Source organism: Stomoxys calcitrans, chromosome 1 (assembly GCF_963082655.1).
Source record: "Stomoxys calcitrans chromosome 1, idStoCalc2.1, whole genome shotgun sequence".
Classification (NCBI taxonomy): Eukaryota; Metazoa; Arthropoda; class Insecta; order Diptera; family Muscidae; genus Stomoxys; species Stomoxys calcitrans.
In genome coordinates, this window is record NC_081552.1 from 115,572,961 (window position 1) to 115,600,316 (window position 27,356).

Sequence of the window (27,356 nt, forward strand, 5' to 3'; positions counted from 1 at the left end):
GCAAGAAAATTCCATGAAGATTTTTACTAAAAGAAACTTTTTATTTAAACCAATCACAAAAATTGTATCTTTTGAGAAAATTACATTGCGATTCGGTCTTTAAAAACATCTGCATTAACCCATTAACGGCGAAAAAAAAACCCAAGAATAGAGCTGCCTCCAAAAATTCTAGCTCGAGTTAGAAAGGAGGTAGGGTAATGAAATTTGGTTTGGCATAAAGTGGACGATTGAAACCAGTTCCAACAATTTTTCCCGTCATGTTTTGGGAGAAAATTGGATTGGAGAAAGTCGGAAATTTCATTAGTATTTAGTCTTTAGAAAAACAGATTGTGGGGAGTGGTGTGGAAGATACAATAGGCTATATAAGTTTTTGATATCGCAAGGGGGGCGGGGGAAGGAACCTCCTACTTACCCCAAAGTACCACCCAAAACTAAAAGTGGACCGATTGGGACAATATGGAACTTAAATAAAAGGTATTCAAGAAGGGGGCGAATCCTCCACCGTTACCACAAAAACGCCACCCAAAATCAAAAACTGACCGATAGGGACAATATGAGTATCAAATGATGGATATTGGAGAGTAGAAAGCGAATGGGGTACAAAAACTTGGGTTCAAGTATTCAGGGGGTAGCCCAAGCCCGAAAACTGCTCCAAATAGATATATTGGAAGTATATATCAATATAGGACTCAAATGAAAGGTATTCAAGAGTAGACTACGAATATGACATAAAAACGAGGTCCAAGTAATTGATAGTCGCCCCATCCCCGATAAGCGTCCCAAATGGGAATACTACTCAATCATAGCTTGATGAAACTCAAATGATAGGTATTTGAGAGCAGAATGTCATATTCGTATGATATTAAACTTTGTATCCAAGAACCTAGCTGGTGTTTTACCTCCTAAAATCGTCTTCAATAGGTTATTTGACCCATCAAAACAATGGGGAATCAAGTGATAGATTTTTTTGAGTTGAGTGCGTCATTCAAATTTGTGCTCAAGTGGCAGTGTGGCGCACAACCCTCATATAGACGCCCCCACCAAACGGCTGTATACACCAATCATGACAATATGAGGTTAAATTAAAGGTATAAGGTTGTGTACTGCGAATCTGATATTATTATTCTGCTCATATATCTAGCGGACCACCTCACCCCAAAACGGTCGATCAATTATAATGACCTAACGGGACACTGTTTGATTTAATTAATGTGCAGGCCGTCATAGCCCCGAAATTATAACATTCAGCGTGAAAGCAGGAGTTGCAAACCTTAACGAAAAGGTTGCAACCATTTTTAGTTCACCGATAGACGAGACCAAACGACGTGTTGTTGGACAACACTGTTTTGTTTAAGAGTTTTACACGGTAAGAACTATCGCCACCGCACCAAATATATAGACTGGCAAATTAGTTTTTTACCACGGCCGGGCCGAATTTTGGATACCCACCACCTCGGGTATATATGTAAACCACTTTTCATCAAAATTTGGAGAAAATTTCATACCTTATGTCCCATAGCAGTTATATCGAAATATGTTCCGATTTGGACCAAATACTAATAAGTACAATTCATATATTCAATTGTGCATAGCAAAATAGCGATATTTTTAGTAGCTATATCTAAAAATAAACCGATCTGAACCATATACGACACGGATGTCAAAAAGCCTAACATAAGTCACTTTGTCAAATTTCAGTGAAATCGGATTATAAATGCGCCTTTTATGGGGTCAAGACTTTAAATCGATATATCGGCCTGCTTTGCAGCTAACTTAACTCACTGTCTCAAATTTCAGCGACATCGGACAATAAATGCGCATTATATGGACCCAAAACCTAAAACCGAGATACCGGTTTTTATGGCAGCTTCCAAATCTGGACCGATCTGTGCGATTTGCAGAACTATGTCAAGGGGCTTAACTTAACTCACTGTCCCAAATTTCGGCGAGATCGGACAATAAATGCGCCTTTTATGGGCCCAATACCTTAAATCGGGAAATCGGTCTATATGACAGCTATATGCAAATCTTGATCGATCTAGACCAAATTGCAGAAATATATGGAGGGGCTTAACTTAACTCTCTGTCCCAATTTTCGGCAACATCGGACAATAAATGTGCCATCTATGGACCCAAAACATTAAATTTAGAGATCAGTCTACATGGCAGCTATATCCAAATCTGGACCGATCTGAGTGAAATTGAAGAAGGATGTCGAAGGGCCTAAAACAACTCACTGTCCCAAATTTCGGCGACATCGCTTTTTATGGTCCCAAAACCTAAAACCGTGAGATCGGTCTATATTGCAGCTATATTAAAATCTGGACCGATCTATGCCATATTGCAGAAGTATGTCAAGGGGCTTAACTTAACTCACTGTCCCGAATTTCGGCGACATCGGACAATTAATGCGCCTTTTATGGGACCAAAACCTTAAATCGAGAAATCGGTCTATATGACAGCTACATCCAAATCTGATCCGATCAGGGCCAAATTAAAAAAAGATGTCGAATTCCCTAACACAACTCACTGTCCCAAATTTCATCAAAATCGGATTATAAATGTGGATTTTATGGGCCTAAGACCCTAAATCGGCCAATCGATTTATATGGCAGCTATAACCAAATCTGAACCGTTCTAGGCCAAATTAAAGAAGGAAGTCGAAGGGCCATACACAACTCACTGTCCAAAATTTCAGCAAAATCGGATAATAAATGTTGCTTTTATGGGTCTAAGACCCTAAATCGGCCGATCGGTCTTTATGGGGGTTATATCAAAATATAGTCCGATATAGCCCATCTTCGAACTTAACCTGCTTATGGACAAAAAAAAATGTGTTTAAAATTTCAGCTCAATATCTCTATTTTTGAAGACTATAGTGTGATTTCAACAGACAGATGGACAGATGGGCGGACATGTCTAGATCGTCTTAGATTTTTACGCTGATCAAGAATATATATACTTTATAGGGTCGGAAATGGATATTTCGATATGTTGCAAACGGAATGACAAAATGATTATACCCCAATCCTTCGGTGGTGGGTATAGAAAAAGACTTAATGATGACTATTTAATAGATATTATATGGCATGGTGGTTGTCTGTGAATAACTATTCATAGACAACCACCATATCATATGATCCACTCTAAAAAAGTAGCACTAACATTTAAATTAGCGTCAGCTGGCAGTATTCAACTGATATTGTTTGATCCAATTGGATTTAGTTGATCCAATTAAAAACATGCCAACATGTACTGAGAGGGGGCAGAGTGGTAAACATTAATCATCAGCATGTATATTTATTATGACAACTTATAGGAAAGAAGCAAAAATGTAGTATCAAATTCTGGGGTGGGATGCCTAGGAGAGCCGCCCACCCCCAAAACCCGGCTAACGGATTTATAGACCTACCACTACAATATGGGACTCAAATTAAAGGTATTTGAGAGTAGAAAGCTAATCTGATATCCAATTGCGGAATTAAGTGTTTCGTAGGTCAACCCACCACACATGCCCCTCAAATCGGACATATATACCGACCATGGCAATATGGATCTTAAATGAAAGGTCTTTGGGAATAGAGCACGATATTGACTTTCACTTTTGGGACCAAGTGTCTGGGGGTCCACCACACCCCAAGAAGGACTTTTACTAAACATTGCAATGTGGGGTTAAAATAAGAAGTACTTGAGAGTAGAAAAATCCATAGGAAAATTGGAATACATTTTCAACTACAATTACGCAGAAATGTTCAAATTTAGAGTACTTTTCTCCAACATAGCATAATAGGGCGCAGCAGAGCGGGCCGGCTTCAACTAGTCTTATATATAAATATCAATTTGTGTTTGTTTGTAGGTTTGTTTGTTTGTGTGTTCCTTATAGACTCAGAAACGGCTGAACCGATTTTCTTGAAAATTGCACAGATGGTGCATAATGATCCCGTGGTGAAAATAGGGTACTAAATTTTTTGATATCTGAAGCGGGACCCTTCCCCTTACCCTAATTTTCAGAAACGCCAGATCTCGGAGATGGGTGGTGCGATTTAAGGGAAATTTTTTGTGCTCTTATATAGTGCCCTAAAAATAAAAATTTGGTATCCAATTTTTGTATGGGGTACCTAGGCGGGCCGCCCCAACCTAAAACCTACCAAACATATATTTAGACCAATCACGACAATATGGGACTCGAATGAAAGGTATTTAGGATAAGAAAACGAATCTGATATCCAATTGTCGGACCAAGTGCTTGGGGGACCACCCCAAAACACCCCAAAATCGGATATATTTACCGACCATGGGAAAATGGGACTCAAATGAAAGGTATTTACGAGTAGAATACGAATCTAATATTCAAATGTGGGACCACGTCTCTGGGGGTCCACCTCTTTCCTAAAATACCACCCAAACAGGACTTATTTACTGACCATGGGAATATGGGGCTTGAAAAAAAGGTATTCGAGCGTAGAATTCGAATCTGATATCCAAATATGGGACCAAGTGTTTCAGGGACCTCTCCCCAACAACATCCCCCAAAGGGGCCAAATTTACGACCATAGCAATATGGGGCTCAAATGAAAGGTCTTTGGGAGTAAAGCACGAATCTGATATCAATATTCTGGAAATGTATCTATCGGGCCACCCCACCCCCACAACACCGGGACCACCCCCCAAGGATCGGTTAACAAATGCCCAAAGTATTAAAATATTAGTTGAAATCAGGCGAAAATAAAAGTATTTAAAAGCTATACCTAAATGTGAACCGAAATTTTGAGAAGATTCGATGATAAAAGTGCTTCAATAGGCCCTCAGCTTACAAATTCGCACATTATTGCAATAATAGGCCAAATCGGACGATCATATAAATTTGAACAATTTCCAAATTTGATTCGGTGTAGGGTATAAAAAGCGTACATAACTATTGCAATACATAATTTGTTAAATTGTAAAATATCAAGCTTTTATCAGGCTTTTTGCTGGATGCTTGATCCTCTTAACATTCTGAGTCGATCTAGCTATGTCCGTCCATCTGTCTATTGCAAATGGATCATATCGCTTCAGGCTTGGATATAGCCGCCATATAAACCAATCCAATAAAATTGGCACAAGAACTTGGTTTCTTACTTCCATCATCAGTGCCGCCTATTATCCGAATCTGTCTATAAACTTATATAGCCCCCATACAAACCGATGTCCGGATTTGATTTCTTGAGCCCCTAAAAGCCCAGTTTTCACCCGGTTTGGCTTAAGTTCAACACAAAGAATTATATATATAAATATATATCTGATACACCCATAAAGACAGGTGCTAACCCATTTAAGACAGGTGTTACGTTTTCGCGTCATTGACTTGGCGAACATATACATGTATGTATTGGCTGTACATTACCAACTTGAACAAGCCATTTTTACGAATGACTGACCTGACTCTACGAAACAATATAGAAACGGTAATTTTTTCAAAATGTTGCCTGTGGTGATTTCATTATAGTTTTTCTTGAAATAAGCCAAGGAAAGCTTTTTTTCGAAAAAAAAAATGTGAAATGTAAATAGTCATGTCAAAACATTAATTTCAATACGTTTCGAAGATACTACTAGACGATACCAAAAATCCCAAAAAAAAATATTCAATTTTATTTTTGATATTCAATATAGTGTCTGTCTTATGTCATTTCCAAACCCCAAATTCTCGGGAACTGCACTACATACAAACACCGAGTTTACCCTTAATTTATCAGGGAACTAAAAATGTCTTATATGTAGGTTAGATAAGGTTAGGTTAGGTTTAAGTGGCAGCCTGCCATCAGACTCACTTAGACGTTTTCGTCCAATATGACACCACAGGAACAGAAGAAGGAAGATGTCTTCTAGTTCCTACCGTTAAACCATCCAGATCGCTTTAAAAAGCCTAATAACTTGCGAATGTTCACATCCGCTAAATCAGACAGGTGCTCAAAGAAATGAGGACCTAAAGTGGAACTCCTTCTGATTCTCGTGCAGGCCACACACACAGAAGGTGTTCTATAGTTTCTTATTCTTCGATGTCCTCACAGCTTCTGCAAAATAACCTCTTCGAGTCTAGATAAGGCCACATACTTTTGGAATGCTTTCAGCCCCCTCTTTGTTACCATCTATCATCCATTGTACTTCGGGCCTGGTCCTGAAAACTTAGCTTACCAGGTCGATTAGTTTGGAAACATCCGTATAGAAGTCTATGTAACTTCTGTTACCAGGGGTATCGTAGTTCCAATCGGTTCTACCAGGAATAGTGGTACAGCACTTTTTATCAAAAAGCGGCTCAGGTAGGGTGTAATACACACTGCCGGCAACATCGGACATTGTATGAAGGATAACATAGTGTCCGTAGCCGCCACATGACTAATGAGAAAGCTCCCTTAACCTCACGGCAGGGGTCGCTGCAATTTGTCTAGCCACAATGTCTAGAGGCATAAGATGTAGCATTAATTTAAGTGCATTCGATGGGGTCGTCCTCAGTGCGGCTGTGATGCACAAACAAGCCATCCGTTGGATCCGATTAATTATTGAGCAGTAGGTAAACATTTGAAGCGCCATCCACCAGACCACAACACTATAGGACATCCAGGTATTTTGCGCTTTCTGTATATGGAACATTCTTTCCACCCAAAGAGACAGGTTCCACTGTAGGCAACCTGTGTCTCCAGATGAAAGGAACTACTTCTGTCTTGCGCGGATTTATACTTAGACCACTTTCGGAAGCCCAATTTGCTGTTGCACGTAGAGCTTCCTGAAATATATCTCTGTGAGTGCTGGTAAATTTTCCCCTAACCGCAATTGCCACATCATCAGCATATGCAACTACTTTTACACCTTTTTCTTCCAGAGACAATAATATATTGTTAACGGCTATATTCCAAAGTAGAGGAGACAGTCCTCTGCTGATCCATTTTTAGATCCACAGATCCCAAGCCTTGTGTAATGTAAGTTATTAATGAACTTTCTTACTGTAGAGTTGATGCCTAAAAACTTCAACTCCTTCATGATTGAAGTCGGTTTTACATAATTAAAAGCACCTTCAATGTCAAGAAATGCTACCATTGTATATTCCTTGACAGGGAGAGAACTCTCTCTTAAGCCGACTAGGTCGTGAAGGGTTGTTTCAGTGGATTTGCCTTTACTATATGCATGCTGCTGCCGCGACAGGCGATCTCCAAGAATCTTTGCCCCTAGATATGTTTCTATCAATCTCTCAAGATGGATGGCAGACTAATAGGACGAAAATCTTTCGCTCTCCTGTGGGAAGGTTTTTCTGACTTTGGCTTGAAAATGACCTTCGTGTCCCTCCATCCCACAAGCAGAGTATATCTCCCTAAACCATGGAACCAGTCTATCAGACACAGCTTGTAATTCAACCGGAGTCGAAACTTCTAATCGCCCAAAGGATTTTTGGTTTAGACACAATTTCCCTAATAGCATCCGATGAATGCATACCAGTTACAACCTCCTCTGGCGCCACGTTATCTGTTGGATAACTCCCGGGAAATGTGTATCAACGAGTATTTCTAGGGTTTCCTCACTAGACATTGTCCATACATTCTCTGACTTCTGAATATACCCCACCGTAATAGGTCTCGAGGACAGAATCTTCCTTAGCCTAGAGGTCTCCTCCACGGAGCTGAAAAATTCTACACTTATATTTTCTTAACTCAGCCTTATAGATGTCCCAAACGTGTGGTGCTCTTGTGGCTTTTGCTCTGTAGAGGAGTTTTCTGCAAAATAAAGAAGAAAAACATTTAGACTACTCTTTGCAAGAATACTGGATCTGTGTCTCCCATTTCCCGTACCCTTGAGTAGTTTAAATCCCGGAATTCATAGTCAACCTACCATTCCTCCACACTTCCATGGTTCCTGGATAAGAACCACTTCAAATTCACCTGTCATCAGGAGGTCCATTAGTTAGAAGCGGCCTTACAATGACGGAGATTTATCTGTAGAAACCGGACCATAATTAGGATTCAGAACTTCCACCACTGTTGTGTTAGCCTCGTCTTCCGATTTCACCAGGAGTTCATCCTCACAAGTTTCGTTAGATCTTGTCATGGTGAGCTTCCGAGAAAGCTGTGGAACGGTGTGGACGATTCCTCCTTAGATGCTTCACTAGCAGTCTCATCCAATCTACCAACCGATTCCCCGATATGACTACTTGAAACCATAGCAGCCGCAACTGATTCCCGATTAGAATGTTGTTAAATAATTCAAATACGAACTTTAGCAGAATCCAAGGTGGTGGGTACCCAAGATTCGACCCTGCCGAACTTGTTACGTGTAAGAAATTTCCAAAACAGGTACATTCGAGTTTTTGTATAGCTTAAACCAATTTCTTTTAATTCTTATACGGGTATACGTATCAAGTCATTCCAAAATATTGATATGCGACTCCATAAAGTATGTATGTTAGTGTGGGCTATTTTTGTTTTCCTTTTCAAAATCGTAATCTACAACAAATTCTAAGAAGATTTGCCCAAGAAACAATGGGTGTAAATTCAAAAGTCTAGCTTCTGTATTTCCACGACCATATCGAAAGTGTGCTTTATTTGGTCCAAAAACAAGAGTTTGTCGTTATAAACTGGATACCCGATTTTGATTTAAGACCCATGTTTTTGTGGACAAAAGTTCTTTTTGGCCCTTACAAATTAGGTTATTCAAGGTTCAAAAAAGGTTGCGGACATTAATTCGCCCCATGCCACAATGGACATATACCTAAGCCCGTAATCGGCTTGTTGTGCTCCCTGTATACTAAAAGTAACCTCGAAAGAGAAAATCTAAGTTAGGAATTCCGTGCTACTTACATAATCTTTAATCTTTTATCCATACCAATACCCTAATTTGGTTCATGTCTGGTATTTTTCCCCACCTAAGTGTCGGTGTCTGTTAGCCGCGAAAGCCGTCTCATCATCTTCCCCACATGCCCTACACACTTGCCGCACCGATTTTGCAAATGTGAGCTCGTCGTTCTATGTGTCCCGCTATGGTACCGAAAACTATATTGGCCTCCTTTTCACTTTCTCTCAGTTATAACTTCGTCTTCTCACGATCTGTATTTTCTAATAAGATTTTCGGCGTCCTACCGATCGTTTCGCTGTTCGTAGCCCACGTTCTTAACTCGGACTGCCTCGACCCGAAAGGCTTCGGGTTTACCAAGTTTGTTGGCGGCCTTCACTGCCAAATCGTTAGCTTTTTCATTCCGCCTTACTCCGCTACGGGCCGATACCCAAATGATGCGGATCGTGCCATTCTCAGTGAAGGCGTTAATCTCCTTCTTACATCTTTACATCTTTACCGGACATGAAGGGATTCCAGGGAGTGAATGGACTGACGAACGGTACAGGAGGGTTTCGTGGTTTGGCAAAAAGTTGGTACATGAAGCAAGCATATGCTCTTCAACTAAGTTCATTTGTATACATTTTTAGCAGAGTTCATGGTAGTGGGTCATCAATAATTGGCCCGGCCCAACTTAACACGCTTTTACTTATCTTATTTAATAAAATTTTTCTTAATTTGGCCGGAGTTTTTTTTTTTTTTATATCAAAAGTATAATGCAAATCATGCGCTAACCTATAACATTTTAATGAAACCCCCAATTGAAGGTACATTTCACAAAAAGATTAAGTGAATTCTATAGGAATTTTCAAATAAATAAGAACCGTGTTGGCGAATGTGTTTTACACAGTTGTATGAAGTATGAAAATTCTCCCAAAATGTGGTATATTTTGAAATAATGTTTAAAGACAATGACCACAAACAATTTTGTGAAAGTCCGACTTTTTTGAATAAAGGATTTTGATGTAGCCTTTCCTAAAAGTTCTACAGACATTTATTTTATATAATTTGAACTAGTCCTTCGGTTTTAGCCGCGAAACCAATCGGCTGTCGCAGATCATCCAACGAAATGGCAGAATAGTTCAAAATTCACCTGTTCTGGATGCCGGGCCACAGAGATGAGTTTGCTAGTCTAGACACTACCTTACATTTCCCAGGGGAACTGAAATCTGTGCGTATGCCTCTGGCTAGGCAACCTACGACAGATGGTCACAAAGTGGTGTTGTGAACACTCCAAATTTATGTGGCCCAATCTTGATTTAAAGAAGTCTGTCGCTGGTTAGATCAGACATCTCGGTCATTGTGCTCGTCAGAGTCTGATCGGAAAACATGCTGACAGATTGAAGGTTGCAAGTAACGATACTGTAGAACATCTGCTGTGTGGGTTACCCGCACTGCCAGATTGAAGGTTGCAAGTAACGACTTCAGTAACGATACTGTAGAACATCTGCTGTGTGGGTTACCCGCACTGGCAGACTGAAGGTTGCAAGTAACGACTTCAGTAATGATACTGTAGAACATCTGCTGTGTGGGTTACCCGCACTGGCAGACTGAAGGTTGCAAGTAACGACTTCAGTAACGATAATGTAGAACATCTGCTGTGTGGGTTACCCGCACTGGCAGACTGAAGGTTGCAAGTAACGACTTCAGTAATGATACTGTAGAACATCTGCTGTGTGGGTTACCCGCACTGGCAGTCTGACTTAGCGGATGTGAACTTTCGCAAGTTATTGGGCTTCTCGAAGTGATCTGGATGATTCAAAGCAAGGATGACAACGTCTAAATGGGTCTAATGGCCAAAGATAAAAGAAAAAGTCTAAAATAAAAGGGGAACTTTTTTTCCCAATGTGACATTTTTTAAACTTCATTCAAAAATATTGGACTTAAAAATGGAGGGCTTGTAAAACAGATTGAACCAATTTTTACATTAATAACATATTTACTGCCTTAAAAAATGCCCATAAACATTCTGCTGAGGAACAGGCATATCAATTAATGCCGACCGATTTAAGGTTGAAGCTCTATGATAAGCGGCCTCCCTTTTATAGCCGAGTTAGAACAGCACCTTTTAGGAGAGAAGTTTCTACATGACAAATGTTGCCAGCATTAGAGGGGCTGAAAATTCGAACCCCGGCGTTCAGCGTCATAGACGAACATGCCAACCTCTGCGCCAGGGATAAGCTTTGACACCCTGTATCTCACCTCGTATTAAAAATATATCACATATGTGACATGTGATCCCGCGACCTGCCTACAGCTACATGGCATGCCCGTTTCCCTTATTCAGCAATCAATAAATGGTGTACGGCTCAAAAGGAAAACTTTGTGGAATAGGGAGTAGCACTTGGTCTAAGTAAGCTTTTAGTTTATGTAGCCAATCTAATCTAAGCAACTACTGAGTTACAATTAAAAGACGTATTGGGCTCATGGTTTTATTTTTTTTAACGAAAAATACATTCTCAACACATTTTCAACGAGTGCGTGGTTAACATACATTTCACCTGAAAACATTCAAAGACGTTTGCACTAAGTAAGATCTTGCATCATATTGGGGGAAAATCGCATTCTACTACTGGTTAAATACATATGTACGTATGCACGTTTTTACATTGGAAATACATTCCTAGGCCTTTACCTATAAATGATATATGCATTGAAGGAAATTAAAAAAGAACTTACAAGGATATCGCAATCCTTGTTGGGGGTAAGAGCTTACGCATCATCATAACAAAAAAAAATTCATAACTTTTGAGTGAGAGAAGATGGTTGGTAACACACATGAAAACATATACATATATTGATATAATAAGGATAATTTGAAAATTTCAGTCTGTTATTTTTGTTAGGTAATGTTTCTTCTTAGTGTTTTTTTTTTATTAATTTTGATTAAATGATGCAAAACAATTAGGAAATATGTATTATTTGGTTTGTTGCAGGACAGAAATTCAAGGAAATTAACACACATACCAAACCAAAATAAAATAAATAATGTTTTCATTTTTTAGGGTTCTAGAGAAAACCACAACAAAAGTGTTGAACGGAAATGTACGTTTTGACATTAAAATCAAAACAGAAAAACTTAAAAAATAATCAACTCAAACATAATCGATACACTTCCATTTTTGAGGGGCGGGGGCTAAAATACAAAGCCATAAAATAATGAATTTCAAATGAATTTAGGGTGTGACAACTTATTATACATAAATACATTTGTATTGATTGATTTAGAGTAGGAAAGAGAAGGAAAAGAATATGGCTACATATATGAAAAATCAATCGGTTAGATAAATATTTTAGATACAAAATGCTAAAAACTTAGGGCTAAGTAAACTGAAAATGTATTGAAAACCAAAAGAAAAAAAAAATAAAAGAGAACACAAGAGATGATTTGTAATCATGTATGCAGTCATATTCATGTACATATATATATATATATATATATATATATATATGATACATTATTTACTGAAATTATATATATATATATATATATATATATATATATATATATATATATATATATATAATTTATTTATGCTTATTGGAGGTACAAAGATAAAGATATCAGTCAAAACATTGGATGGGATGTTTGAATGGGAAGAGAGATAAAAAGGGAGAGAGACAGAAAAAGTGGATGGACAGAGAGCGTACATAGGAATAGAAGAAAGAATGTTTGTGAAAAACTAAAATCAAATTAAATTAGTTCAGTTCCGTTTAGATCATTTTAACATTTGACTCGGCTTGTTTTATCATTTTCGCCCATAATATGTCACTTTCGTACATTCTTGATTTCGTATTCATTTTGTTTGTCCAAACACAAATCTAATAGCGCCAACCATTAGATCAAAAAGCATTTCTATTTGCCCTACATTCGATTGCATTTTAAATTTTGCGTCTCCTTGTTTGATCTTACAAAAATTGTTACAATCCAACATGGAAACACAAATTCTACATGCAATCGAATGTAGGGCAAAAAAAAAAAGACTTGTTTTGATACAATGATTGACACTGAACGATTTGTTGTTGGACAAACAAAACGTGTCAAATAAGTGTTTCTAATGTGAATACAAAATCAAAAACATATGAATTTGGCATACTTTGGGCAAACATGATTAAACAAGTTGGTTCAAATATTTGACCAATCTGAACCTACCGTAAGAAAATGAAATATTAGATAATAAATACAAGGACCCAAAGAAAATGGAAAATTGAACGATCGACTGATTGGTTGATTGATTATTGATAAGGTTGTAGTTTCATGAATTGTTCGAATGATTTGTTGGAGTTTTCAAATTGTCCCTTTCGTTATTGTTAGATCTATGGAATTACTCGCATAAATGTTCGAGTGCGAGACAGACAACGAGATAGAGAGAGCGAGAGAGAGAGAGAGAGAGAGTGATTTGCCTAATCCTAATCGAAAGTTTAATGGTATTCGTGCTTAATACGCTGCGTTCGAGCACGTATTCAATTATTTCTATATTGAGAGCTTTACTTAGGAGAGGAAAAACATTCATTCTTGCTTAGGTCAATTAAGCTTTAATACATTACCTGTGTGACGGGATTCTCTCCAGGTCGATAGACCACATTGTGTTGCGGCCTCTTGCGTCCCATGTAATTGACGCAGACAAACTCCAGGAGTGAAGCATAAATGAAACACATGCAGACACCATCCCAGACATTCATTGCGGTGAGATTAGAAACGACAGGAAGTGTGCTGCGGAAACCGTTTGATGTTGTGAAGAAATTCAGCATTGTAGTCACTCCTGTATGGAGGCACATTTAGGCGTGGGCCCAATGAGCAAATACACAATAATACAAAAAGTAAATATTAAAAATCTTTTATCATTTTATCGACGTAAATAAAACAGGAATAGCGCATGGGATGATGGTAGACAATTATGAATGTTTGTATGCATATGGACAGTGGCAATTTTTCTTTCTTCATAGTGTTATTGACGATGTGGATGTATTGATGATGTGGACGTATTGAGCTGAGCAAAGAGAACGTTTTTTATTTGACACACTGTGAAATTATTACGACTGTGAGTAATTTAATGGGATACTTTGGAAGGTAATGTGAATGACATTAGATTGGATGGTATCTTCTTTCGGCAGTTTGTCAATAATTGCTGTGTTTTATTTTAGTACTGGATAGATTGGCCGTGAAGGGCAAAACAAAACGCAAAACAACCTTTCCAGTGCAAGTCTGCGGTGGTAATGCCACTTGCCAAACCGTTAAAACTATGCGAGGAAGAAGTGCCAATATTTGTAAAACTTACAACTAAGATTTCCAAAACTGTACATAAGATTTGTACACGCAAGTGGGTAAATAATTGCTTTTAAATTTATTTTACCATTCACAATAGAGGCATTTCTGCAAGTGGTCACAATTATTTGTGAAAAACATATCATGGCAATCCTGACAACAGATATTCTACTTAAGTCTGCACTGGTAATTTAACCAGAACTTCGTTATCCTGGATAGATGTCATTTTCATACAAATTGCATTGCACTGCACTACACAGTACTAAACTAAAACACAGCTGATGTACAAGTGGGTAACTGTATCAGTATGTGTGCATGTAAGAGTACAACAAAATTATCTGTTTTATTTTAGTATTATACAGTGCAGTGCAATGAAATTTGTATCCAAATGACATCTATCCAAGCTCATGTAGAATAGGTGCCGTCAGGATTGCCATGACATGTTTTTCACAGATAAGTGTGGGTCACACTCTATGGTGAATGATAAATAAAATTAAAACAAATTATTTATACAATTGCGTACACACATCCTAAAAAAATTTTATTTGACTGCTATGCCTACACACGTTTTGCACATTTTACAAGTATTTGCACTTTTTTCCTCGTATTGTTTTGACAGGTTGGCAAATGGCCACTTCATGACAAACAAACAGACTTGCACTGGAAACTCTTTTGGGTTTTGTTTTTGCCCTTCATGGCTTATCTATCCAGTGCTTAAATAAAACACAACAATTGTAAGGCACATCAATAAGCAGGAAATAAAAAAAATGGATGCACGTGTGTGAGCCTTCTTATCAAGGAAAATAACTCCTTTAGATTTTTTTCCTTCGGTGTATGTGTGTGTGCGTGTGTGTGCGTGCGTGCGAGTGCTGTGATTTGTAGTCGAAATGACTTTGCATGTGGTCGCGATACATTACAGGCATTTGGCAGGGGATGGGACATAGATGGACAAATCGATACAATTAATATGGTATACAAATTAAGAACGTATATAATAGATAAATGATAGCGATAACTAATTGATGTTTTTGATTAAGAGATATTGCTTCAAATATTTGTTTCAATGGTACAAAAACCCTTAATAGTTTTTTATGCCACTCCCCTATGTTGGTTCATGTCTGGTATAGTGTCCACACCTAAGTGCCGGTAACTGTTAGAAGCGAAAGCCGGGCAATGACAAAGGAAATGCTCCAACGTCTCATCGTTTTCTCCGCATGCCCTACACATGCTATCACTTGCCGCAACGATTTTGCACAAGTGAGCTCGTAGTCCTATGTTTGCCGTCGTGATACCAAAAGCTATAGACCTAATTCTTACCTCCTTTCAGTTATAGCCTCGTCTTCTCACGATTCAGATCACCCCATGGAATTTTCGTCGTCCTACCGACTGTTTCGTTGTTCCACGGTGTTGCATGCGCCTTCGTCGCCGTCGCCCACGCCCTTAACTCGGACTGCGTCGGCTTCGGGTTAACCAAGTTTATTGACTGCAGTTCTTTGGCCTTTACTCCCAAATCGTCTGCCCTTTTGTTTCCCCTTACTGCACCCAAACGATGCGGATTGTGCCACCCCTTAGAGAAGGCGTTAATCTCCTTCTTACCCTGCAAGACAGTTCGTGTCTTTACCGTCCTGGTTGTTATTGCCCTTATGGCTATTTTACTGTCCTGTAAAGATGTTCACACTCGACGTCCTCGCGTTAGCACCACACCACTTCACGCATTCCGTGATCGCCCGGATCTCTCCCTGCAGGACCCTATTATGGTCAGGCAGTCTAAAACAGATCTCAGCCCATGGGTTCTCAGTGTAGACCCCAGGCCCACTCTGACCTCTAGCTTTGATCCATCCGTGTAAAATGATCTTCCAGATGACAATACTTGGATTCCGTCAATCCAAGACTGTGCCGCTAGCAGCAGTGCCTCGCACTCGACCTCGGGGTTCATCTCAGGTAGCCGATTGGAAACCTCTGCCCTTCCTTCCAGGTTTGCTATCGTCGCCTTGATTATACCGCGATGGTATGAGCTGCTCCCATCCTCAATCCATTTTCTCATCGCCTTAAGTCTCAAAGCCGCAGAGACTGCCTCACACGTAATCTTTATGTCAATGGGTCGGAAATCTAGAATAGACTTCAGTGCCCTAGTGGGTGTGGTCCACCAAACTACTGAGGCGTAAGTACTGGTCTTAACACGCTCCTGTAGAGCCAGTTGACTATCCTCGGATTCAGGCCCCATTTTGAGCATACGTCTACATAATGCCCAACATCTGTGAGCCTTCTCAGTACGCTCCTGAATGTGACACTTCCAACTCAGTTTCCTGTACAAGATCACACCTAAGTATTTGACCTTGTCAGGTATCAAAATCGTCTTATTGAGGAAACGTTATTAAATGGCCCACCTTCGTCATTCTCGTGAACAGGCATATTTCAGTCTTCTCTGGGTTATCATTGAGACCTTTGGGTCTAGCCCAGTCATATGCCATATGCAAGACCCTTTCGTCCCTTCTGCATAGCTGGTTCGGATCCTTACCCCTTAGATGTACTATTACATTGTCTGCATAGCAGACAGGCTCAAATCCCTCCTCAGTCAGCAACCGTAAATGGTCATTTATAGTAGCCTCCCATAGAAGTGGCGATAAAATGTCCCCCTGTAGCGTGCCTTGTGCCACTTTCTCCCTTATATTTAAGTCATGGGACACACAATTTATCCACCTGTTCCTTGGCATATGGTTTATCCGGTGATTAAGGACCGGGTCCACCCGGTACCGGTCTAAGAATTGGATCAATGTATCGGGCCACACATTTTTAAAGGCCCCCTCGATGGCAATGCATACTGCCAGGGTGTACGTGTTGGCATCGAAGGATTCTTCTATTTTATGCACAACCTTGTGCAGGTCAGTCTCCACAGACCTTCCCTTGACATAGGCATGCTGTTTGTATTTGAGCAGTGCGCTGGATGTTATACTCTTTATCATGGTGTCCACAATACGTTCCATGGTTCTGAGTAGAAAGGACGTACGGCTTATGGGTCTGTAGGCCTTTGGTGTCGCATAACTTTCCTTGGCGGGATCGCGTTTATATACTACCCGCGGAGTATATGGAAGTCCTAGGCTCTCTGTGAAAATAGTTGACAGATGTGACGCCAGATTTGCCTCCGCCTCTTTCTGAAGTAACGCCGAAAATATTGCATCAGGTCTGGGCGACTTAAATGGTTTGAAGACCCTCAAGGACTCCTTCACCATAAATTACTTAATTATAAGCCTTCGATCAACATTATTATTCCAAGATTCCGGTGTCTCCGTGAGTTCCGTCGTATCCTGTGGAAAATTGGTTTCATCAATAGCCTCAACATGTCCTCCGTTGTATTTGCTCTTACTGCCATGTTGTCTACTAAAGTTTCAGTTTGGAAATGGGTTTTGAGAGAAACTTTTTTTATCTTTTTTATCTTGAGAGAAACTTTTTTATCTTTTTATAGCGTCATTAACGCTATCGACCTGTTCGCAGAAAAGGATCCAAGAGGCACTTTTTGCCGCTCTGGAAATCTTATTGTATTCCTTGAGCCGTGTGTATTACACATCTCATCCGCTCTTTTACGACGTGTTCTATAGAAAAGTCTGCAGACCTCATTCCCAATATTACGAATGTCCCCGGTCGCCCAGGGTTTGGTTTTGCTTGCTCAAAAATCCCAAAATGCGTTCCGTCGCAAATTTACTGCCCGATTCCTTGATGAAGACCGTCGCCTTTGTGAGCTGAGGGATGTCCATCTTTTTCACTAGGTCGAACTTTGTCCCCTCCCATGAATCGTGGATACCTCTGAAGAGCTGTTTGAAAGTATCAATACATTCTGCCGACGCAAAATGCAGCGTAAGGATGCCTCCTCCATACTTGCAGCTCATCATTTGTATGACATGACCCCCTACAGAGTTCCACACATGTTCGAAAATCCGATCGTTGACCAGGTCCTTCTCTTGGGACCGATGATCTGGTGGAATACTACCGCATGTACTGCCGATATTGAAAACGGCATAAGTCAGCTCATCTCTGTTGTTCTTTCTTGCCGGCTCCTTACCATTCTCAGCGACCATCTTCCCCTTCCTTCATGAATACTAAGGGGCTGTGTGCGCCTCCTTCATTCCTGTTCCGAGTTTGTCTACCTCCGCAGGACACTGTCTGGAGTCTCCGTTGCGGGATGGCTGGCTTGGTTTTCCCAGAGTACTTGAAGGCAGGGAGTTCTTTTTCTTCTTCAGCATTTTAGCAGTGTTATACACTTCGTGAGATCTAATTCTTTTTCCAGCTTCCGTAGAAGTTCTATCCCTTCCAACATCCTACATTTTCACCCGATTGCGCTGCCGGTACAAACTCCTTTGTCTCCTTCGTCATGCCCCGGATCGCTTTCTCAGTCGTCATCCCGCTGCCCTCATCTCTCGACTGCGATGACTGTTTCATTGACCCCGTCGCTGTCTGAAGCCGTGTTGGAAGCGCCACATTTACTTAAAGGCTGGGGACGAACTGTGCATCCCTCTGGTTTATCCGTCTCTTCCTCATTAATAAGTCTGACGACTAGTTATTAGCTTGAAGCATTACTCTCGACTACAGGTGCCAAAGCATCCACACCTATAGGAGGGGAGGACAACACGCCACGGTCTGACGCCACCACCGCAGCTTTTGGGGCTTTGGAGCCCATTTCTAGCCTATTCCTAAAAGGATTTAATTCAATTCTTTAGTTAACTAAAAGTTTATATACAATTGGAAGATAGCATATGGCAAGAACGAACCACTGAGTTATCTACATTTTCATTCTAAATGACCTTTAAGAGCTTGATAAATGTATTTTGGTGTTTTTTTTTTGTTTTTTTTTTTTTTTTTTTTTTTTTTGGCAGGTGGACTATGTTTCACCAACGGAAACCAATTATATGTGTTGCAAAATTGATATCGCCAAACAGCTTATTAATTAGGAGAAAATGCTACATATTTGAGAAATTTCCTCACCTAGATCTCTTTGATAACTAAGTTATTTAAAATTTCACTCCAACAAAATGGGTGGATGGAGAGCTACACAACGGTTCTGAAAATAACATTAGCTACGTAGTGGATTAAAAATTTTGCCTATGTGGATGTTGCTGATGTTCAGTGGTGCCAGACGTAACGATTTTACGTTATTTTGACGATTTTTTGGCCAAAGTTTGGCCCTTTGACGTGTGACAAATTTTGCTTAAAATCCCTTAACATTTTGACGAATTTGTTTTTACATTGAATGTTACAAAATTATTCAGGTCGATATTGGAAAAGGGGTACGGGTACAAATATTGATATATTTGTGGCTTTTTTGAATAATAATAGTAAACTTAATCGAGCTGTCTTTGTTAATTGAGCTTTCAGAGGTCTTCCACTTTCAAAATCGGTATGGGAAAGTTGAATTTTAGGTGTGACGATTTTATGACGTTGTTTCAGAAAAATTTACGATTTGGACGATTTGTGTTGTAAATTTTGACGATTTTTTACGAAAAAGACCTGATAGATGTTAGATGTCTTTTTGAGGAGATATTCGTATAAGAATGTTGGGTCTCGGAAGTTTGGTTGCTACTGTTCCGGACCATCAAGGGGCGGCGAGCAACGAGGTAAGGTAACGAGGTACAGTCAAGAAGTTACATCGGGAGATCGGTTTATATGGGAGCTATATCGGGTTCTTGGCCGATTTAGTCCGTACTTGACACAGTTATTGGAAGTCATAACAAAACACTAAATGTAAAATTTCAGCCAAATCGGACAAAAATTGCGGCTTATAAAGGCTCAGGAAGTCAAATCGGGCGATCGGTTTATATGGGAGCTATACCAGGTTATATATCGATTTAGATCGTACTTGGCACAGATGTTGGAAGTCATAAAAGAACATCAATTGCAAAATATCAGCCAAATCAGACAAAAAATGCGGCTTCCAGGGGCTCAAGAATTCAAATCTGGAGATCGGTTTATATGGGAGCTATATCTAAATCTGAATCGATATGGCCCATTTGTAATCCTAAACGATCCACATCGATACATAGTATCTGTGCAAAGTTTCAAGCGGCTAGCTTAACGCGTTCGATCTCTATCGGGATTTCGACAGACGGACGGTCGGACGGACATGACTAGATCGATTCAGAACGACGAGACGATCAAGAATATATATACTTTGTAGGGTCTTAGACGAATATTTCGAGGTGCTAAAATCGGAATGACTAGATTAATATACACCCATCCTATGGTGGTGGGTACATTAAAGCAGCAAGAGCCAATGGGTTGCCGGCTGATCTCATTACGACTAGTGCAGAGCGCATTGCACATGGAAGGATTGAAAGATGTTCATTTAGAAGTTATCAGTTATTATTTATATACTCTCCACCATAGAATGCTTCTTTGGCTGGGAAGCGTGAACTTGAATTGTTGGTGGGATTCCTGAACGGCCACTGCAATGTCAGGTCGCAGACATGGCGATGGGCTCGGGAATATGAGGATTTCTGCTGGGTCTGTGGTGTCAGTGCCCCGCGATGATGGGGAGAAGGCGTAGGATTATGGTTGAACTCCTTTTCTTTAAGCTCTCTACAGTCTCTCGACCCTTGAGTCATTCTGGAATACTGCAAGGGTCTGGCTGACGGGGCGGTCTTCTTGTCGGTGAGACTTCTTCGGCCTCTAGCTGACTTTTCAGTTTCTATTTATACTTTTCCAATGGATTTTTTCTCTCTTGTCTCCTACTTCGTTTCTTTATAGAACGAACACAATGGACGACATGTCACCGAATGAAGCGGTAGGCAACTGCGGTTGCCAGGCACGTGGCCTTCACCTAAGCTAACCTATGCATTAGGCTGTAACAATTTATTTGGACCAAAAAAAACACCAACCGGTTATCAAAATCTACAAAATACTAAGAAATTTGGCCCAAGAAACCACAGGTTCAGATACAACGGCTAAGGGATCCTTGGTTATGACCGTCCGTGTTTTTTCGCTAGTAAAGGTGGAGGTCGTATTTATTATCCAATTGCAAAAATCAATTTTTTTGGCCAAAATGGAAAACGCTATGAGCTTTGGTAAAAATCGGTTCAGATTTAGATATAGCTCCCACAACATATTTAAATCAGCCGATTTACACATATACGGATTTTTCTTTTTTATTTATTTGATAATTATACTTATAAGTAAATATAAGAATAATGGTTAAAGCCATGATTACAGAGGTCCTTGGCTTGATATATAAGGATATGGTCACAACTTTCGACCGATTTGCACGAAACTTGGTACGAAAGTTACGGCAAACGTATTTAGTATACATCAGAAATGTTTGTCATATACGCTATTCATTCCATCAGACAATCTCTAGTTCGGTGCCATCTTGGTGCATAGCTTAACATGCTAAACGTTTGGGTTCCAGTTCTTATGACAACATTACATGCTTTCTTTTTTTTATTAGTCTCCCAAAGTGAAGAGTTACGGGCTGTTCGAGCATGAGAATGACTATTACTGGAATGAAAGATTTTTATTGATAACCGAAAAAATGGCCAGCCACACGTACGTTTCGGAGCTTGGTATGGGTAATTCTGCAGCGCTATTGTGTTCTCTGGGCGTCCCGACTGGCGGCCAACTTATTTCTGGTATATAGACCACACAGGGAATTCCTATGGAGTCCAAGGTTAGCACAAAATGCCAAAAACTGTAGCTTTGACTGAGTTTGTTTATTTTTAGTATCAACGTGATTGGTTCATTTCCACCAATGCTGGTCATCTAAACCAGTTACTTAAAGTATGCAATGAGTACAAAAAATTAGCAACATTTCAACTTTTAACGCACTTTCTGACCCTGTGCATATTTGTCTACTCTCTTTGTTTGCCTGTCATGGCTGGTCATTGATTTCATTTATTTGCCACTAATCTCGCAAAGACCTGTATTCCCTCCCGTTCTTGGTCCTCTTGTAATTCTAGAGCATAGTAGGCCTTACACAAGACCTGAATTGGCTGACTGGACAATACACTCACTAGTGATGATTTCTGCCCGGCCCGGTCATTTTTTTCACCTTTCTGGTGTATGTATCAAAGTTTTGTCTTTCTTTCTTTCTTCTACATTGTTCAGGGGCGAATACAATGCACCCAATGTCTTCGAATGAAGCGACTAGTAGCCAAGGTTGCTAGTCGCGTAACGTTGAAGGCATCTGTGAGAATTGTAGCCATGTCCATTTTCTTCATAAAAAGATGTTGCCCAGCGGCATGTCACGTAGCGGTCCAGGATCGAAATCTATCAGCTAAAAGTTTATTTCTTTGAAAATTTGCTAAGCTTTCTCTAAAGATGAAATTAAACATGTTGATCATTCATTTTTATGCATTAATAAATATGATTGGTTATTTTAAACAGAGAAGCAATTTTTTTCTTTGGCAAGTTCATAACATGTCCTCAATTATTTCAATTACATCTCTTTGCACTGTTATGTTGATTATTTTGTCATAAAATACATGTGGGATTGTTACAACAAGCCTTTAGTGTGTACATGGCGAAGTTTATGCGTTTATCAAAATGTCTACTGAAAACCAGAAGTAAAACAAAAATACACCAGGCACCCTAAAAAAATGGTTGGAACACTGACACTGCAGCTTTGGATAGTGAATTAACACCGCTTTTTGAGAAAAAACAATACCGTATGGTATGGATAGGTGCCATCTATACACCATTGCTTCCTTACATTATTGTGTTCACAAAAGACGGGGTCATTTCGCTGTTATCTGATATCGTTTTTCTATTGGTTGTGGAGATTCTCGTGTGTCTACCATTTTATGTATACGATTTGATTTAACATTACCCCCATAACGTATACCACAGGTGGGTGGCAAACCTCTAGACCTTCTTTTATATTTTAGTGATAATTGTTTTTCTTTTAATGGGGTGCTCCTTATAACTTTGCGACAATGGCAAAAATAAACTCTAAATTTATACAATTTCATTGTGTCCCACCGCCATGACAAGACAATGTGCAAATGGAGTATGATGAAGTGAAGGGGGGATTTTACATGCTGGTGCTGGTGGATACAACAAAGCGAGTGAGTAAATGGATAGTAACACAAGATGAAACAACAGAGACAACGGGGAAATAAGAAACCAACTAAAACTAGTTTGGATTGAAATCAACAGAAGAGCAAACTTTCTATTTATTTAGTTGCGAATGCGAAGAACCGCTCTAACAATGGGTGTAACACTTGTGAAAGCGAATGAAAAACAATTGACAAACTAAACTTTTGCAATTTTTTTTTTTGTTTTTTTTTTTTTTTCGAGAAGAAACCTCACTAACTGTAAACATAGAAAATCCAAATTTTCATTCTAGAATGTAAAACTTTTACAATTGGTGATAAGTTCTTGAAAACTAACAGACTGATGGACTGACTATCTATTCAATATTTGAATTATTCATAATGCGTTCGACATGAATCAACAGCCTTTCGATTGGTTTCAATATCCAGCTCATACGAAAGACAAATCAATATTTACAATATCTCAATGGCCGGTGGTCTCTTTCGAAAGCTATTACGGAGTCGATTTCTTGATACGGACACATACACACACACACACACACACACACGCACACACACACACACGCACACACACACACATTAAAATGAAACAGATGTACTTAAATTTAAGACTTTGACTAAAGATAGATGGAGCATCTATCTCTGGTTTATCTGGAAGTGACTTTATTTGTTTGAATGTTTGCTTGCTTACTTAACAGACTAATTGATTGACACTTAGTTAATGTTATATATGTCGCTATCTTTGTTGTTGTTGTAGTTGCTACAATTATTTGAAAATAGTAAAAAATTGTGATGAATGCTACGTACCGATCATAACTCTGGCTGGCACTGCATTCCATTCCAGCCAGAATGTGATAAAGGATGAGGTCACCAATATAATGCCGGGTATGAAAACGGTTGTAAAATAATACGCACGATCGCGTGTAAATGTTAAATCAACTTGCAGACAACTGTAATTACCTTTAAAGAATACACATACAGAAGACGCCATGTTGGCAAATCATCAAAGTTTTCTTTTTGTTTGTTGTAGTAAATAGAAGTACATTGATGTACATATGTATTTAATTATTATTTATCTAACATATGTATGTTTACTCTATCTATTTTCTTAACTGTTTTACCATACAAACTCTTGACTTGAATCCGAAACAAACGATGAAATTCTTCCTAATGTATAATCCCTGAAAAATTCCGCTCTACAGTTACTATCGAATATGCACATGGAACTATGATAATCCAATTTATTTCACTCCACCTTAAACTCTATGGGAAATAACTTTTTGTCGAAATATTTTCAGCATTTGCTACCGAAACAAAAACAAATTCGAAATATAATGGAATTAAAAATAAATTTCGTAACTATTTTAGGATTTGATTTGCTAAGTATCCCATTTGTGGCTATCGTCGAAGTCTAGCAAATAAACTCATAAAAATAAGGCAAATGGAAAAAAAGAGTAAACAGAAAAAAGCGTGCTAAGTTCGGCCGGGCCGAATCTTAAATACCCTCCACCATGGATCGCATTTGTTGAGTTATTTTCCCGGTGTCTCAAAGGAAAGGAAAGGATAAAAGAGAAGAATTGCTTGGAGAATGAATGTTGAATGTTGGAGACCACAGTAGAAGTCATTGTGTACAATTTCAGCCAAATCGAATAAGGATTTCCCCCTTTAGGGGCTCAAAAAATCAAATAGAGAGATCGCTTTATAGGGGAGCTGTATTAGGTTATAGACCGATTCGACACGCATGTTGAAGGGAGAAGCCGTTGTACAACATTTTACCTAAATCAGATAATAATTGCGCCCCATAGCGGCTCAAGACGTCAATTTCTGGACTGATTTGAACCTTACTTTGCACAGTTGTTGAAAGTCATAACAAAACACCTCATGCAAAATTTCAGCCAAATCGAATAAGAATTGCGTCCTCTGATGGCTCAAGAAGTCAAGATTCAAGATCGGTTTATATGGCAGCTTTATTAGGTTATTAATCGATTAGAACCCTATTTGGTATAGTTGTTGGATGTCATAACGAAACACGCCGTGCAAAATTACGGCCAAATTGGATAGGAATTGCGTTCTCTACTGGCACAAAAAGTCAAGACCCCAGATCGGTTTATATGACCGCAATATCAGGTTATGCATCGATTTCACCCGTACTTGTCACACTTGCTGGAAATCATAACGAAACACCTCATGCAAAATTTCAGCCAAATCGGATATGAATTGGGTTCTCTAGTGGCTCAAGAAATCAAGATCCAACATCGGTTTATATGCCAGTTATATCAAAACATGAACTCATGTAGTCCATTTACAATTCCAGCCTACCTACACCTATAAGAAGTATTTGTGCAAAATTTCAAGCGGCTAGGTTTACTCCTTCGAAAGTTAGAGTGCTTTCGACAGACAGACAGACGGACGGACGGACGGACATGGCTAGATCGGCATAAAATGTCATGACGACCAAGAATATATATGCTATATGGGGTCTGGGACGAATATTTCGAGGAGTTACAAACAGAATGACGAAATTAGTATACACCCTTCCTATGGTGGAGGGTATAAAAACGAGACGAACGACACGTCGCATGTGATTTAGGTATTGCAGCCTATACACAAAAAGGGACTGCAGCAGCAAGCGATGGTTGATCGAAGTGGAAAATAAAAACTAGTTTGGCAATTTTTGAGTTGTTATAAGCATTAGTACATAATTCGAGTCAGAACGTGGGAGTTAATTTTATTTGCCTCTCATTGCGCTTGACAGGCATCAAACTTAGAGAGCGTCGTTTCGAGCTCAGATCTGTATTCACTAGTTGTGGATATGTAGAGAGCACCTTAGCCCATTTACAAAATCTCGTTGAAATTAATTAAATTTTAACAGCACACATTTGCCAATTTTTTTAGAATTTCTCTTTGCTATGTTGTCAATTGAAAAGAAACATTTAATTTAATGGCAATGTTAATATGTGGGCTATATCACGTTATAGACCGATTCGGACTATAGTACGATTGTTGGAAACCATAACAGAACACTCCGTGCAAAATATGATCTCAATCGGAATGCAATGGCGGCTCTAGGGGCTCAAGAAGTTAAATCGGGAGACCGGTTTAATACGAGAGCTTTATCAGATTATTTATTGTACTTGGCACAGTTTTTGGAAGTAATGACAAAATGCTATATGCAAAATTTCAGCCAAATGGGATAACAATTGCAGCTTGCAGGGGCTCAAGAAATCAAATCAGGAGATCGGTTTATACGGGAGCTTTATCCAAATCAGAACCGATATGACCCATTTGCAATCCCCAACCGACTACATGAATAGGGCTACTTCTCTCACATCAATGAGTGCAGTCCGATTAAAGTTAAGCTCAATGATAAGGGGCGTCCTTAACAGCGCTTGGTACCCAGTATTAGTAAGGGGATAATGTTCAGGCCAGGATTTGAACCCAGGCGTTCGGCGTCATAGGCGGACTTGCTAACCTCTGCGCCACGATGTCCTTCGCACATCAATAAGAAGTATCTTTGCTCAATTTGAAGCTGCTAGATTTAAGCGTTCAACCGCTATCCTAATTTCCACAGACGGACGGATGGACGTATATGGCTAGATCGACTTAGAATGTCAAACGATGGGGTCGCAGGTCAATATTTCGAGTTGTTACATACGGTAAGACTTGATAGGTATCCTATGGTGGTGGGTGCGAAAACATATTTCTTTTGACTTTATATAGTATCAATATATAGTATAGTATACCCAATTTTAAACCGATTTCTTTTAAAATTGTGCATACTTATTAATCAAAGAATGGTCCATGTATGGGACTACTGCAACCATAAAAACTTATATCGGATGAAAGATATATAACAGCTAAAACCTTAATCGGAACTGATTTCAATAAATTTTGTACACACATTGAGTGGACATCAAGTAAACCACCTTATGCTAAATTTATGTTAAGATCGGACTAAAGACAGATAACGCAATATATACCGAGTTTTTCCAAAATTATTCGGACTTTCGACCATGTGACCAAGGTACAGGTCGCAATCGTACAAACAGACGGATATGGCTTAATCAAGTCAGGAAGTGATTCTTAGTCGATCGAATCTAGCTCTCCTGCTTCTTAGCGTTGCAAATTTGCCGATGAACATTCGATTTAGGAACAAGAACAAACTTCACACATATCAATGAGAGATGTCCGATGCAAAT

General features: G+C 39.3%; 1 protein-coding gene across 10 annotated transcripts in view; it reads right to left on the reverse strand.

The window, feature by feature from the left end:
* LOC106086294 (glutamate-gated chloride channel) overlaps nt 1-27,356 on the reverse strand; it is a 383,785-nt gene that overhangs the window by 171,968 nt on the left and 184,461 nt on the right. For 7 of the 10 annotated variants that reach the window (XM_059360211.1, XM_059360210.1, XM_059360203.1 and 4 more), the window contains one exon: nt 13,405-13,619. In XM_059360211.1, coding sequence (XP_059216194.1) covers nt 13,405-13,619 — 215 coding nt within the window. Of the gene's footprint in view, nt 1-13,404; nt 13,620-23,964; nt 24,118-27,356 lie in introns of all 10 variants that reach the window. The other 3 variants (XM_059360204.1, XM_059360205.1, XM_059360208.1) reach the window with 1 other exon arrangement.